General features: G+C 32.7%; 1 protein-coding gene across 5 annotated transcripts in view; it reads left to right on the forward strand.

Moving 5' to 3' along the window:
• LOC126893264 (single-stranded DNA-binding protein 3) overlaps nucleotides 1–11,049 on the forward strand; it is a 180,653-nt gene extending 169,604 nt beyond the window's left edge. For 4 of the 5 annotated variants that reach the window (XM_050663270.1, XM_050663269.1, XM_050663272.1 and 1 more), the window contains one exon: nucleotides 1,521–11,049. In XM_050663270.1, coding sequence (XP_050519227.1) covers nucleotides 1,521–1,625 — 105 coding nt within the window. In that variant the 3' untranslated portion in view covers nucleotides 1,626–11,049. The remainder of the gene's footprint in view (nucleotides 1–1,520) is intronic. The other variant, XM_050663273.1, reaches the window with a different exon arrangement.
• Nucleotides 11,050–16,899: the final 5,850 nt, after the last annotated feature.

Here is a 16,899-nt window from a genome sequence, read left to right on the forward strand (position 1 = left end):
ACCAGCCTCTGAAGATCCCCAATATTTTCAGCTAAGATGACAGTGTCATCCAAATATCTAATCTTGTTAATGGGAACTCCATTTACCTTTATTCCAGCTGTTTCACCCTCAACAGCTTTTTTCAAGATTTCTTCCGAGTAGGCATTAAAAAGAATTGGCGACAACACGTATCCCTGTCTCACTCCACGTCTGATTTCAATTTCCCTTGACAGCTGGTCGTTAACACGTACTTTTGCTCGTTGCTTATAGTATAAATTCGATATAATCCTGAGGCCATTGTAGTCCAGCTTCTTTGATTCCAGGAGATGCATTAATTGTTCATGTCGTACTTTGTCGAATGCTTTATTATAGTCAATAAAACACGCATATATATATATATATATATATATATATATATATATATATATATATATATATATATATATATATATATATATATATATATATACATATATCTTGATTGACGTCCAGGCACCTTTGTATAAGTATGTTAAGTGAAAAAAGAGCTTCACGAGTTCCCCAGGCCTTTGCGAAACCCAAATTGCGTATCATTAATGTATATGTCCAGTTTATGATATATTCGGTTATGGATAACTTTCAGTAGCAACTTTAGCACATGGGACATCAAACTAATGGTGCGGTAGTCGCCGCATTCTCTTGCGTTTTTCTTTTTAGAGAGGCAAATAAAGATCGACGTCAACCATTCTTTGGGTAATGTGCCTGAGCTATAAATTTTGGTCAAGAGTACCACTAAAACATCAATATGCTGCTCATCTATAATTTTTAAAAGGTCGATAGGAAGCATGTCAGGTCCTGGGTTTTTCCTGTTCTTCATTGTTTTTAACGCATGTATTATTTCTTCCTTTGTAATATCTGGACCTATTTCTCCTGAAGTAAGTTCTATGTTGTAAGTTCTACGTGCTTTGGAGAAAGGTATTTTTGTAATTCCTCTGCGGTGCTTAGAGTAGGCTTATTTTTAAAAACCTGGTTAAAAGTTTTTATCCATCGTCTATCTTTGATTTTTAGATTAGCTATCAATTTACCAACAAGATGTTGATTTTATATTTCTATGTTCCTGAAATATTTGTAAAATTTCTCTCGTCGCCCATCAACTGTTTATATTTTTTTCCTGGCTTTCCAATGAGTGGTAGATCTGACGTTTGTTTTTGTTTTGTCTTTTTACCCAGCCACTTCTTAAAACAGCCATTTTTAGATGCATAAGTGGACCGTAAGAATAGAACACACTGTTTAATAGTGTTAATTGACCAAAGTGACGTTGTCGCAATTTGACGATGTCGCGGCAGTGTCAAGTGTGTGTAAATCGATGTTATAGTTGTGGGAGAATGTTGGATATTGTAAATGAGATTAACTTGTAGATATTTAACATGTTAGTGATATTATGTAACATAAATAAGTTAGACTTAGTAGTAAAATAGTGTAGTATTAGTTGGTAATCTTGTGGTGGGACCCCTGTGCTTTGTAGATTGACACTTACCCACTAAAGGTCGCTTTCCTTGCAGGACCAAACGGAATCAGCTGCTATTTTGAAAATAAAAGAGAGCATGCAAGAGGAGGCCAAGAGGTTTGAGAAAGACTCGGACCACCCTGAGTATTTTATGCAATAACTCACTTGCCTCGCCTCTTTGGCTGGTGGACGCCTGTTTTTTCTACTTAACCTGTACTAACACGGGCGGTGGTGTGCTCAATACTCAGCTCTTCAATACGCCAGGCCACCGACTTCACTAGTCATGAGTGTTCTGTTCTGTTTGCAGATATTCCTATGAGGCTGAGCTGAGATAGAGCAAACCGGCCCTCCCCTGGACTGAACCGTCATTTGAATACATGTGCGTCTCATGGTTATGGTTCCTCTACTTTCCACCACCACTTTTGTACACCATAGTCACTACAAGACATGAAACATACTCGAATGTCCACCAGCCTAGGCAAGGTTGGATATAGTCATTAGGGATGCACCGAATATTCGGTTTGATGCCCCATTTCCATTCATTTCGGACTTAGGAACTATCGTACAAACACCTTTTGCAACCAGTTTTTAATCAATATTGTTAATCCAATCACAATGGGCTTGTTCATTTCAAGGTACTATTATATATACTATTCTTATATAGGACGTTAATTGTTGAATTAGGCATAGAGCAGTTAGGCATAGAGTATTATTTGCAATTTTAAATCTGGCAAAGAATTTTTAAAGTCGCCAACGTTTAAAGTTTAAAGACCAACTACGCCCTATCATCAAACTAATGTGGTGACACGCCAAACATGTCTAATTCAACAACTAAAGTTCTGTCACACAAAAAAGTAGCTACTAAATATTATTATTTAGTACTTACAATAAAAATCATATTTAAATTATTTTAACATTTGTAATATGTATTTCTCGTTTTTCAGTTTCCAAAGTAGTGTTATCTAATTGTATTCTACTCGAGGTTAATACCTAATCCAGAAATCCTTCAGTAACAATAGAATTTTTTATATTGCTAAGCGCTTTGTGAGTCAAATCAACACATAAACCTCACAAATGGGGCAAGTGGGTTAAAACTTTTGACAGACCCAATATTATTGGAAGAATTAAATTAGGGCATTCCCAAAAATGTTTTTCTTGCTATCTATGTGCAAATTTATGCACATTTGCACATAGAATGCACAATTGAACAGAACTTTTTTGTTTTGCGATGGATGATTATTAGGAAATATGATAAAAACGATATAAAACGTATATAAGGAAAATATGATAAAGGTATGGACCGAAAACTAAATGATGCAGCTCTTAGGATGTGAATAGTGAATTAGAAAAGATGAATTAGATTTCGTTGTTTTATTGAACTCAGTAATGGACCAACAAAGTAAAACTAGAAAGGCAAAACGATAAACAAAGATTTAGAAATATTAACTCAACAAAAACGACTTTCTTAAAACTTTTAAACAATTTCAAAATTAAAATAAAATAAAATTTATACCATTTTTATTCAGTTGCAATGCGAAGGCAAAACAATCTTATTTTTCACTTAGAATAGGGAGCGCAGTCCAGCACTCTGAATCTACGATTTTCGACTCTTATTGGAGTCATCATCGGAGAGGCCAAGGTCTGCTGCTCTCTACTCGAAGTGACCAACCATGAAAGTTTATCCCCACATTGCAACTGACGTGTATGGATTAGGTGACTAGCGTCATCTGGCAATTGAAAGGTAAAGTTTTCAATCCTAATAGCAACATTAATAATATTGAAAAATATTAAAACTATTACTAAAAGATTTTTAAATTGAAAACTTATTGGTCCATTTCCCTGGTGACACCTCCAAGGCTTTTAAAATTTGCAAGCCAGATGGATGCTGCAGTGAAGACAAAGGAAGGGAATTCTAAAAAGTTGCAATTTCAAAATTATTTTCAAACCATTGAGTATTTTAGAGAGAATCTTTAGACCGAGTAGATGCGATACTTTTATATCGATATTTATATATCGATATGTAAATACCGATATTCAGTAATAAAACTTTTTCAGAGTCCATTGTGATATAAATAAAATGTATTTTGTATTTGATATTATGATAGTCCTAATCCAGATGTTTATAAAGCCAGTTATTTTATAAGATACCCATATCCAACCGAATATTTGGTTAGTTTGGGTAGTAAAGAGGAAAAACAGTTTTTATAACAACCTAGATTTATTGTCTCTAATTATCCATAACGAAAATCATTTGTACATGCTTCGATTCTAAACTATCTCCTTGTAAAGATTTTATGTAATTTTGAGATTGATTGTAACACTTATTTGTCTCCGTAATTTTGTTATATTGTTTACTAGCATTGTTGAATTATATGGAGATTGTTTCGAATTTTGATTACATTATACATGATTTTGAAAAGTTTGATTTTGAAGAAAAATTCTGGTCATAATTGTATGCATAGATTTGTATCTCAAAAATTATTTTGTTATAATATCCATTGATCATTTCTGTGGCTGCACAAATCTGTCAATCGATCCTTTTTACTGGCCAGAATATTTTGTCCAACTGGTATGTTGTGATTTAATTAAGCATCCTAAACAAATCAAACCTAAAACCTAAAACTGAGCAATCTATAGTAAATTAGTACGGAAATTGTATTTAATATAACGAGTACTTCACTATAATAAGATACTGCAATAAATTGTATTAGTCAAAATAAATAAGACTTCAAGACAAGAGTTATCATCATCATGGCTTTACAAACCTCAAAAACTGTCGCGACAAAATGTCCTTGTTTTAAGTAATAACCCTGTGGAAAATTATGCCGTCTATAATGTAAAGAATTATAGAAAATGTCAATTGATCTCCGACATGTAGTTTTTGATCATTTTTAAAGAAGTTGGAAGCAAAAAAATGTTAAAAAAGCCTCTACGCTAGTTATTTTTACAATGGAAGTACCCACTACTCACCCTTTAACCATTAATTTTCAGTTAATGGAATATATCGCACCCTCAGTAATATAGAGGCACAATTCAAAAAAGTTGATTTTTGGGAAATCGCGTTTAAAGATTCTGGTTTCTAAAATTCAGCTATTTTTTCAAATGACATGCTTATTATTTAAGTTATAAACGTGAAATTTGGCAGATTTGTTATTTGATAATTGCACTATAAATAGCGATGAGAAAAAAATTAATATGAATAAATTTCATTAATTACATGTAATTGAAAAAAATACTTTCAAGTTAGTCCCATATAGTACAAAAAACATAACAGAAATAAGGAACTATTTAAGTATGATCCCTTATATTATTAATGTCCTGTCACTGTTATGCAAAATAACGATCTATTATGAATTAGACCGATTTATTTATTATATTTTGAATAATATAACGGCTCAACTAAAAATGATTCTATATAATACAAAATGTTAAAACACAAACTAACCAGGATTTTCGTCATAGAAAGACATGTTACTGATTGCTCCCTTGTAGCAGTAAAAACCAGAGATGGCGGGGGAGAGTGAGAGAGAGGCATAAATATATTTACCGAACCATTCATCTTCTTTTTCTCCCTTTGTCAACGCTAACTGGTAGAGAATTTCATTTTGTGTCCATATCCAAAATCACAGTTAACACAAATTTTGAGTTGAGTCCTTATATTACTGAGAGTGCGAATTGACCATTGTGTGAAAAATTCATACTGTTAGATGGGATTACTGTGAGTTTTGCTTGCTATTTGTATTTAGAAAGAAAGATATAATTTCAAAAAGAAGGTACCACCCGTGACAAATTTCATAATTTAAGATCAAATATACATGAAATTAATAGTAACATATGGCGTAGAAACATAATAAACATTATCAATACTTTTGAAAGAAAGATATTGGGACCGATTTGTATCAATACTAAAAGATTCCTGCAAACCCTCTATAGCAAATTATGCAAAAATACAAAGATTGCGCTGGGCAGGTCACCTTATAAGAAAGGATAGTAACAGAACACCTAGTGGGACGTCGACCAGTATGAAGACCAAGGACGAGGAGGATAGACGAAGAGAGAACCGGTGATAAAGAGATATTGAGGATGGATAATTGGAAGAGATAAGCCAACGAAAGAGATGTTTAGAGGCGGATTCTGGGGGAGGCCAGGGCCCCACTTGGGCTGTAGCGCCATAGGAGATAGATGCATAAAAATAATGAACGACTTACTATCTGAGATTACTATTATAAGAACCAAGGGTGAATCTCTTTAAATATAATAATGAGATGGCCTAACTACCTACTATAATTGAGGGGCTTGGAAGTAAAAGGGTTTAAGTGCACTTTTTTCAAATTCTGACCTAAGTACAGATTCGCATAACTAAATGGTATTATAACTTGGTGGTAAATTGATCTAAGCATATTTTTTGCCCTACAGGCGCCATCTATCGCCATTACATTTTGTTCAATGAAAACAATTGCAGTTTGCTTTGGTAGTAAACAGGTTTATCCATGCTCTTGAACCGTTTTACCACAAAACTATTTTTAGTATTCTGTAAAAACAAATAGTAAGAAACGGGTTTAAGTGCGCTTGAACCATTTTACCACAAAACTATTTTTAATATTTTGTAATGTGTAAACACATGTTAATACAGGATTAATTTCAAGTAAATAAATATTAGATTTGTGACCAATTTTGAAGACTAATTAAGTATTATACAACGTGCCAGTTGTAGTTACACTGGATAAAAGCTATCAATTGAGGGGACCAGACGTAAAATGGTTTAAGTGTAGTTTTGATAGTTCTGAGATAATCAGCTCCAAAGTTGTTTGAATTTTATAAATTCTAGGAGTTATTAAACTAAAATATGTCTAGTGTACAATGTACTATAAAATGATAAAAATATAAGGGTATATTATTATTCTTACTATATATCCTTCCTTTTTTTCAATTATTAAAAAAATATACTTGAATCGGTACATGGTGTTGATAAATGTTACAGGTAAAACGGTTCAAGTGCAGATGTTAACTACATATTACTAATCATTTTGGTCCCAGCTGTTACCCACAGTGTAACTACAACTGGCACGTTGCATAATGCTTAATTAGTCTTCAAAATTGGTCACAAATCTAATATTATTTACTTGAAACTAATCCTGTATTAACATGTGTTTACACATTACAGAATACTAAAAATAGTTTTGTGGTAAAATGGTTCAAGTGCACTTAAACCCGTTTATTACTGTTTGTTTTTACAGAATCCTAAAAATAGTTTTGTGGTAAAATGGTTCAAGCGCACTTAAACCCGTTTATTACTATTTGTTTTTACAGAATACTAAAAATAGATTTGTGGTAAAACGGTTCAAGCGCACGGTTAAACCTGTTTACTACCAAAGCAAACTGCAATTGTTTTCAGTGAACTAAATGTAATGGCGATAGATGACGACTGTAGGGCGAAATATGCTTAAATCGTTTTACAACCAAGTTCTAATACCATTTAAGTATGCGAATCTGTACTTAGAGTAGAATTTTAAAAAAGTGCACTTAAACCCTTTTACTTCTAACCCCCTCAATTATTCTTGTTTTTTCATAAAAAGTTTACTCATAAAAGGTGTGACCTGACCACAGATTCTTAAAATCGAAGTCCTTCATTCACTTAAATTAATGACAGCTTGCAGTTCTTATTTTTCTAAATGACTACGTGTATTCGTAATGTCATAGAATACATGGCCTGACTTCCTAGATTTTCCATAAGATATAGCAAATTATTGATAACGGAAACATACTAAAAGAAGTACCTCAACAAAAAAGGGCTCTGATCACTACATCTGACATTTCATAATTTTTCTATCTAAAATCTACATATATGTTGCAGTATCTGTTATTTTTTAGATAACGTATTTTATTTAAACAAAAATTAATTAAATAATTTATTATACTATTTTACTTTAATGTGAATTTTTTATACTAGTTGGTTCTATTAATTAAACATGATTCAGTATTAGTTTTTGGGATTCTTGACAATATCGGCAAAATTGTAGGTAAACTGATGATGAACTCGTATCTAAAATCCCATAAGGCTCTCATTTCATCAAAATGCAACACATAACTTAAATTTGAATCGGAAAAATAACTTTGTTTATTCTGTAAGATAATATTAGTCACTTGTGCCATTAATAAAAATTAATTTATTGTAAACGTCAATGACAGCTTAATTAATTGTGAAATCAGGGAATTTTTAGAGTCTACTTTCTGATGTTTCAGTAGGTATTGGTGAAACAAATAATTGAAACGATTTTTTTATAGAAAAAACCTTATTTACCATATACTATAACTACTATTTACAGTTTGTATAGTCAATTGTTGGGCCAAATGTGTCGTGAAAATTTGGCCTATTTAGTTCATGTTATTCGCAATTTAAGACAGAACAAAAATAACAAGAAATGTTTAAGGGATATGTCCCATATGGGGTTAGATGGACATCCAAGTCTTGACGTCACAAAATTGGGAGGAGCTTATATTTGACTCCAAACAGTTTTGTTTATATTGTTAAACACTCATAAGGAATTTTTAATTTATTGTTTACGTGGTTTGTGTGACAAAATAAGACTTTTCATTTAGGTATTTAGTTAAAGAAACGTGTCAATTAAGAGATTTTTGTTCGTTTTTGCCCAGGTGAGTTAATTTTGTGCAATGATTAGAACGTAAACAGTTTTGAGGTTATGTTTATTTTCAACCACTAAGGAATAAAAACCACCTGAGCAAAAACGAATAAAAATCTCTTAATTAACTAACACGTTTCTTTAACGAAATACCTAAATGAAGTCTTATTTTGCCACACAAAGCACTTAAATGAAAAATTCCTTATGACCATTTAACGTTACAAACAAAATTGTTTGGAGTCAATATAAGCTCCTCCCAATTTTGTGACATTTGTGACGTCAGACTTAGGCTGTCCATTGATTGTAATGAAAATTACGTTTTTAATTACCGTTTGACGTTTTGAAATCGTTTTCAAAAAAGATCTTTAAAGAACGGAAACTTGACAAATCTCAGGTATTTAAACATGCCTGGGGCAATGAACATGGAGTACATTAGAAAGGTGAATCGATAATCATGAAAGAAACGGACATGTCAACGAGAAAAATCAAAGAAACGTCTCTCATCCTACTTAATGAAGAAAAATATGTAACAAACCCATCAGCAGAATGTAGCAGACTTTCATTGTCAGTATGTCAGTACCAAAAGAATTTAACAACAGCATATTAATATAAATTCGTGAGACATACATATCTACAATTCTACATAATACATACACTAATACATATGCAACATACATTACCCAAACAAGTGTATAATCCACAAGCCAAAATAATACAAAAGCACGCAAAATAGTCAGAAATTTGTTATCCCAAGCGTACAAACACCACACTTATATTTCTTTGAACATATTGGTTATACATTTTGCCTATATTTTTCAACGAAAGCTTTTTTTTTGTTTATAAATTCGCAAAGTCTGTGTGTTATTGCGTTGCCGCTCCTGCAATACTTAGAGCAGATTTATCGATTCCTATGTAGTTTTGTCTTCTGAATCCAAATCTGAAAACGGCATTTCGATATCTCTAACCGTCTTCGAGATAACCGACCTCAAAGTGTAAAATGTGACGTCACAATCCTTTTATTTTCTGCCGACACACTAAACGTCAGCTGAAATCGTTGCTAGTAAGTAGGCTAGTTTTTTAATCTGAATTTGTTAAGCAAAGCATAGGTTATTTACATTATTTGAGTTTGACAGTTCGTGAAGGTCAAACTAAATTTTAAATAAAGTATTAATAAAATATCAATGACATTTGATAGTGAATTTAATTATTATATAAAATAAATACGATGTTCAAAAATACAATTCGAGTATATTTTGAAAGCAATAATTTATTAACAATTTTAAAAAGGTTTATACGAGTATACGGCCTCCCCTTTAATGGGAGTACCGAATGATAAATGGACTGTTCCATTTGTTATGGAATGAAAATTGTTATTATAGTCGGTTCGCTAAACTCTGACACAACTGGCTAGTGATTTTAGTAGGTATTTTTTTTTTGTTTTTTGCCAATTTTGCCAAAATTGGCAAGATTACTAATTATTTAGTAATTATTAACTATTTAGTAATTATTTTTTTTGTCAAATTGGTAAAATTACTGACTAAAATCACTAGCCAGTTGTGTCTGAGTTTAGCGAACCGACTATATGAAATGTTGTTTGGAATAAAAAATTATGGTCTGATATGTGCAATTACATCCTTCTAATGGAAAAAAATATTTGAAGATTTTTCTCAAATTATGGATACCTACCAACATCATTTTCATTTATAACTCTTTTATTTTTAATTTGACGAAGAAAAGTTGTTCTCCATAAAAAGCTCTTCATGTTCTAAGATTTATGATGCAAATTTTATTAATTTTATATGAGGTATATAAAAAATATGAATTTCGATCAAGAGTAAAGTACCTTTATAGTTCACAACATTTAAATTAGAATGATATAATTGCACATTAAAACATAATTTTTAATTCTAAACAACTTTTCATAATAGCAATTTTCCATATTATGAATTAAAATACGTAAATAAACAAAGTTTTCGTAATGTTCGCATTTTCAGCTTGTTTAAGTATGTTTAGGAGACTATTTCGTGAGTGGAAATCACAACTTCAAATACATATTAGTTAAAAATGTAATTTTTATTACAATCGATTGTGGCTTAATCCCAAATAAACATAATAATTAGCTGTGAAAATTAAGTTGTCATTGTTAAGTTAAAAGTTTTTTTTGGCAGAAATGGTAATAGCATAAGTGATTTTACGGTGAAAACCGTTCGTTATTCGGTTGGTAAGATTTGATCAAATTTGTACAAAATACTATTCGGTACATCTCTAATATTGAACGAGTTTTGTGTAGTAATGTACTGCTTGCATGTCTCTACATTCCTTCTTGGGGCAGATTAGTATTATACAGAAAAACGTAACTTTTTAAAGGTGGATTGATGGGACTACCTCTAATCTACCCCATCTCATGTTGACAACGATGTCCATGCAATAAGTGCAAACAGGAGTTCACAATCCTCTTTTTCTCCTGTAATATAACGAAAGAACTCCGCAAACTACCCAAAAAAGTGATGGTGCAATTAATAATTTTATAATTGAAAGTGTACACACGATTTTTACTTATAAACTCTTTTATATGAGGCAAAATTGTGGTAATAAGGAGTTGAAGACAACAAAATTCACTAACTTTTGTTTTATACCATAAACTTTGTAGGTGCGGGGTTCTTGAAATTTTTATTTTCTCAACCATCAGTTTAGTTCCCCCATTTTTATTTCTGAATTAATTTACTTTGCAATCTTGGTCACTAGTAAGTATAAGCAAATCTCTATTTATGAACTTTTCTTTTTAAAATATATACTTAAATCAGTTGTTAGGATATTCATTTTATGGATGTGTGTATGAATGTGCTGATTGAATTGTGATAAGAAAAATTTTGTGCAAATGTACGGGATCCAATTACTATTGTTTTCTTTTTTGTATGGATAATAAAAATTCAAAGTTTCTAACACAGTTTTATTTAAAACCTTACTTTCCTTAAAATAACAGTTTTCAGCAGTCTTACCTTGAAATTATCTCTTTAATCATAAAACAAACATTGAAGTTTTCGAAAAGGTAGCAAAATCACCAAGTGGAATTACGAGATATTAAACAACACATCGAAAATGAAATATCTGACCGAAAGGTAATAAATAAAATAAAAACGTATATTGCCCTAATAATATGTACCGGGTGTCCCAATAAGAATGGCTCTCGGCCATATCTCAGGAACCGTTTATAGTACAGCTTTGAGAAAAAAATATTTATAGCAAAAGTTGCCTCGGGAAAAGCCTGGAAATTATTTTCATAATTGTAGGTCCACCGCTAGAGGGCGTATTGAATATCAAAAATTAAAAAATCAAAATTTTACAAAATTTACCTAAGAGCACTGGAAATCCAATCATCGTATTCTTCATAAAATTCTGCGCATATTTGATTTCACAAGTTTAAGTCTACCTTTGCAAATAAGAGGTGGGGGTGAGTGGGAACCTTCTTATGAAAAAATGGCTGTAAGTCCGGTTTTGCTAAATCGATTTTGCATACTTGTTGGTCTTGTTGAAAGCAGCTCTTTTTCGTCAATGTAAGTGTTTTATTTTCGAAATAGCCTAATAAGTAATATGCAAGCTAGGAGGCGTTATTTAATTATTTTCAGAAATCTAGTTTTCTTTGGAAAATATTAAATACAAGTATGCATTTTTAATCCTGTATTACAAAATTAGACCAAATTAGCAACATAATACGGAAAACCGCATGTCGATACCTTTTTTCTATCTCGAGATATCTTAAGAAACGTGTAAATTTTAAACAACGGTTAATGTCACCGGTAAACGAAGTGAAGTAAAAGTAGTGTGCTATGGAAAAAACAAATAAACATTTTCCAGATGTAAACGTAAATAGTTTAACTATATAAACGTATGAAGTGTAACTTACAATTAAAGAAAGAAAACTACAGTATCTCGGACATGTGATGCGGGGCGAGAAGTATGGCATCCTGCGACTCATAATGCAGGGAAAGATAGAGCAGAAGAAGCATCGGCAGAAGACGAATTTCATGGCTGAAGCACCTCAGAATGGTTTGGATGCAGCTCAAAACAACTATTTAGAGCTACTGCCTCAAAAATTAAAATAGCTATGATGATTGCCAACCTCCGTAGCGGAGATGGCACCTGAAGAAGAAGAAGAAACGTATATAATTAATTAAAACAACAATAAGACAAACAACACTATAAAATATAACAAAGAAATAAAAGCAACTACTTACTTAGTGACGACCTAAATGTTCAAATTGTTGCTCATCATTTTCGATGCAAGCATTTACTCTTTCAAGAGTAGATTGAACAGCAGTCTCAAGTTAGTGACGACCTAAATGTTCAAATTGTTGCTCATCATTTTCGATGCAAGCATTTACTCTTTCAAGAGTAGATTGAACAGCAGTCTCAATTTCTGCTTTCGCAATGCTTTGAATGGCGTTTCGTATTCTCTAGATTCTAGATCATGTTTTCTCGAGTAGTGGGCCTAGTGGCAAAAAAAACGTCCCCATAAATAAAACTCTAAAACAGTTAAATCTGTTGCTATTCAATCTACTCTTGAAAGAGTAAAAAAAGAATGTGTGTGTACTTTGTACGCACGTAAGAAGTTATACTTCTATTATATGATTTAAACGAAATTAATATACTTTTTATTTATATTTTGTTTAAATATTAAACTAATTTATACTTACTACTTCTCAAACATTTTTATTAGAACAGTGCCAAAAATTAAAATAATAAAAGAATAAAACACACACAAACACATTAAACAAGCCACAAATGATGTCTGAACATTAATTGTCGAAATTTTTTTTAACTAAATACGTATTTTCTGAAAATACAATTATATAATAAATATACTTACAATCATAAAATGTATTAAAAAAAACAAAAAAGAAAGTTTCTATTGGGACTCGAACCAGCGCTGATAAGAGCGGTTGGTATTGGAATTCATTCGCCTTCTCCGCTTAGCCACGAACACTATGTGTCATTATTTACGAAGATCGACTAACTAAACGGATTAAACTTGTGATATTTTGATATTTTGAAAATTGATCAAATTATTTTAATTTTGAATTGAAATGATTTAGAATTGAAAAAATACAACAAAACATGGAGTAAAAAAACAATATATTAGGTGAATATTGATAGAAATTTTGATGGTAATCAAATTATATAAATAAAAGTATTACATACTATGTATTTTGGCAGATCAAATAGGTAGGTTTATACCCATGATACATTAAAAATTATTACGTACCTGTTGCTTTTAAAAACTATTTAAAAGTCACTACAATATGATAAACTTTTTTGTTTCTGTCCTCACAACAATAAAACTAATATATTATACATTTGTTTACCTTTACCTTTACCTCCAAACCACAGCTGCCATATCGGATAATTTTTGACATGTCATTTGAACATCCAATCAGAACAAAGTTATAATGCGCATGCGCCGGGCTGATAGGTTTTAACGTATAAAAAAATCACCCTCTATCGCCGGTAAAGAAGTATAACTTCAAAAAATGCTTGCCTCGAAAATGATGGGCAACAATTTGAACATTTAGGCAGTCACTAAGACTAAGTAAGTAGTTGCTTTTATTTTTTTGTTATATTTTATAGTGTTGTTTGTCCTATTGTTGTTTTAATTACATTTATTTATTTAGCGTATGGCTTAAGTATATCACAGAATATATTTAGATTTATGCATTATACAATGCATCACAAACAGATGTCCAATTTTTTTATATATTCGATTGACCCTTCGGTTGCCATTACAAAGTCTATAGGGTCGCCTGTGTATGCTCTGCGTGGGCAGTCCTGAACAATGTGACTGATCGTCTGTCTTAATTACATAATTATATACGTTTATCTCTGGAAAATGTTTATTTGTTTTTTCCATAGCACACTACTTTTCCTTAACCTCGTTTACCGGTGACAGTAACAGTTACCTATGTTTAAAATTTACACATTTCTTAACCTTCCGATGACCAACCTTTTTTTGTTACACGGATGACCAAGGGGGGTCAAAAATGACAATTAACAAAAAAATTGAAGTTTTTTTTTTTATTTTTTTTGGCATGGACTTTATGTCATTCAGCCAGTCACAACATGAGTATTTGTGTAGTGTGTATGTTGAGTAAGTGTCTTGTTACTTTGCAAAGTCGACATCATTAGCGTAAAACTACTTGGAATTACACATAATAGACGGTATTTTACTAAACATCAACTTCAGAATATATTTTTTATTCGTAAAATATAGGGAATTTTTTTTATTTCAAAATACTAGGATATCTAGAATGATATTAAAGTCAAATAAAAAAATAATGAGTTAATAATTGAAAATAGTTTTGAATTTATTGAAGAAAAACATACGCTGGGGTCACAATTTCCCCCGCTTGGTCATCCGAAGGTTAAGATATCTCGAGATAGAAAAAAGGTATCGACATGCGGTTTTCGGTATTATGTTGCTAATTTGGTCTAATTTTGTAATACAGGATTAAAAATGCATACTTGTATTTAATATTCTCCAAAGAAAACTAGATTTCCGAAAATAATTAGATAACGCCTACTAGCTGGCATATTACTTATTAGGCTATTTCGAAAATAAGACAGTTACATTGACGAAAAAGAGCTGTTTTCAACAAGACCAAGTATGCAAAAATCGATTTAGCAGAACCGGATTTACAGCCATTTTTTCATAAGAAGGTTCCCACTCACCCCCATCTCTTATTTGCAAAGGTAGACTTAAACTTGTGAAATCAAATATGCGCAGAATTTTATGAAGAATACGATAATGGGATTTCCAGTGCCCTTTCATTAGGTACATTTTGTAAAATTTTGATTTTTTAATTTTTGATATTCAATTACGCCCTCTAGCGGTGGACCTAAAATTATGAAAATAATTTCCCGAGGCAACTTTTGTTATAAGTATTTTTTCTCAAAGCTGTACTATAAACGGTTCCTGAGATATGGCCGAGAGCCCATACCATTATTGGGACACCCGGTACATTGCATTCACTTGAAGTTATTAATTTCATTTTCTTCTTAGCGTTCCGCTGGAGCATCGCTACCTTTGATCTTCTTCCTTCTGGGACCTTGTTCTCCATTTTGTTGTTTTCCTGGACATCTTCTTCTGTAGGTACTTTTTACGGCGTCGTATCTACTTTTCTGACCGGTTTGCGAACCACCTGGCTCTCGTCTGATCAGACGGTGTGTTTCTTTATGCATCCTCTGTACGTGATTTCTCTCGAGGATGTCTCTTGTTTTTAGAAGTCTTCTTGTCTCCTGGTGGAAGAAGTAATGAGTCCTGTTCTCGGCCACCTCCCTCAGTGGTGTGTACTGGAGCCTTTCTTGGATGGTTGCATTTGAAACACGGTCCTGCTATGCTGCCCCGTCGATGATACGGTAGCATGACGTCTCAGTGGCTTCAAGTCTCTTCCAGTTGGCTGTGGAACTCCATACTGGGACTGCGTATAACATCACTGACCTCACATAGGCCTGGTAAAGTTGGATTTTCTTCTTCTTCGTCAGTGGAGATGTCCTTTAAATATAAGGCTGTATTAGTTTTTTAGGAATCGTGGATTTTACCACGAATCGTGGATTTTAGTTTGCTTTGTATGCAGAGTGAAGTTCAGCTTTCTATCTAGGTGTACGCCCAGGTACTTGACGGATGGTGTTGAATGGATGATGTTTCCTCTCATCGTTAATTCTGCAGGGGGCGGGACTTTTTGTGGTGTGAAGATGATGAATTGTGTCTTCTCCGTGTTGATTTTAATTTTCCATTTATCTGTGTAAGTCTGCTATCCTTTCTAAGTGGCCTTCTAATGTTTGGACGATTCTTCTGTCTTCTTTTCCCGATGTATAGATTGCTGTATCATCTGCATACAAAGCTGTGGTGGTTCTAGCATCTGTTGGCAAATCTGAAAAAAAAATGTTATATAAAATATGAGACAGAATACTGCCTTTCTACTGCCTTGCATCCTTTCTTGGACTTCTTGCATCCTGGACGTCTTTCTGTCGGCTGTAACTTAAGTTCTATTAGTTAAATATTTATCACAAATATTGACTAAGTAATGAGGTAGCCTAGCCTTGTCCATCTTGAAGATAAGTGCTTTCTTTCAGACCGGGTCGTATGCCTTTTCTAGGTGCAGAATTGCCATTCCTGTTTTCTGTTGAACCGGATTTTGGTATTGCTGACAACTCTTGCTAGCTAAAGTTCGCACTTTCTTCCTTTTCTGAATCCGAACTGGTCTTGTATGATTTTTCTTCTTTCTGTGTGTTTCACCAGCCTCTTGTAGATGATTTTCTCCAGTATTTTCCCTAAGGGTTCCAGTAGGGATATTGGCCTGTAGTTTTCTGGTCTTCCGTCTTTTCTTGGCTTCAGGAGAGGAATCGTCTTAGCGTGTTTCCAGTTGTTTGGGAAATGTGCTTTGTCAAGGCAATACCTGAAAATGTAGTACAGTTGTACTATAATTTTATTAGGTAGTTCCTTGAGCACGATGTTGTGGATTCCTTCGTGTCCTGGAGCTCTGGATCCCTTGAGTTTCCTGATGATTTTGTGGACTTCTGTTGGTGTAGATGGTACCACGAATTGGTTTCTTCTTGTCGCTCACTGAGTTCTATAGTGGCACATTTTAAAAAAATGGTGTTTTGTGATAAACACTACCTAAAAATCACGAAATTTCACTTTATAATTGACAGAAACCGGTATAAAGGTAGCTTGCATAGAATCCCCTAGATGACCACGTGCATATTTCCCTCCATTTCGCTCGAGCGGCAGCACTATAC

Source organism: Diabrotica virgifera, chromosome 10 (genome assembly GCF_917563875.1).
Source record: "Diabrotica virgifera virgifera chromosome 10, PGI_DIABVI_V3a".
NCBI lineage: Eukaryota > Metazoa > Arthropoda > Insecta > Coleoptera > Chrysomelidae > Diabrotica > Diabrotica virgifera.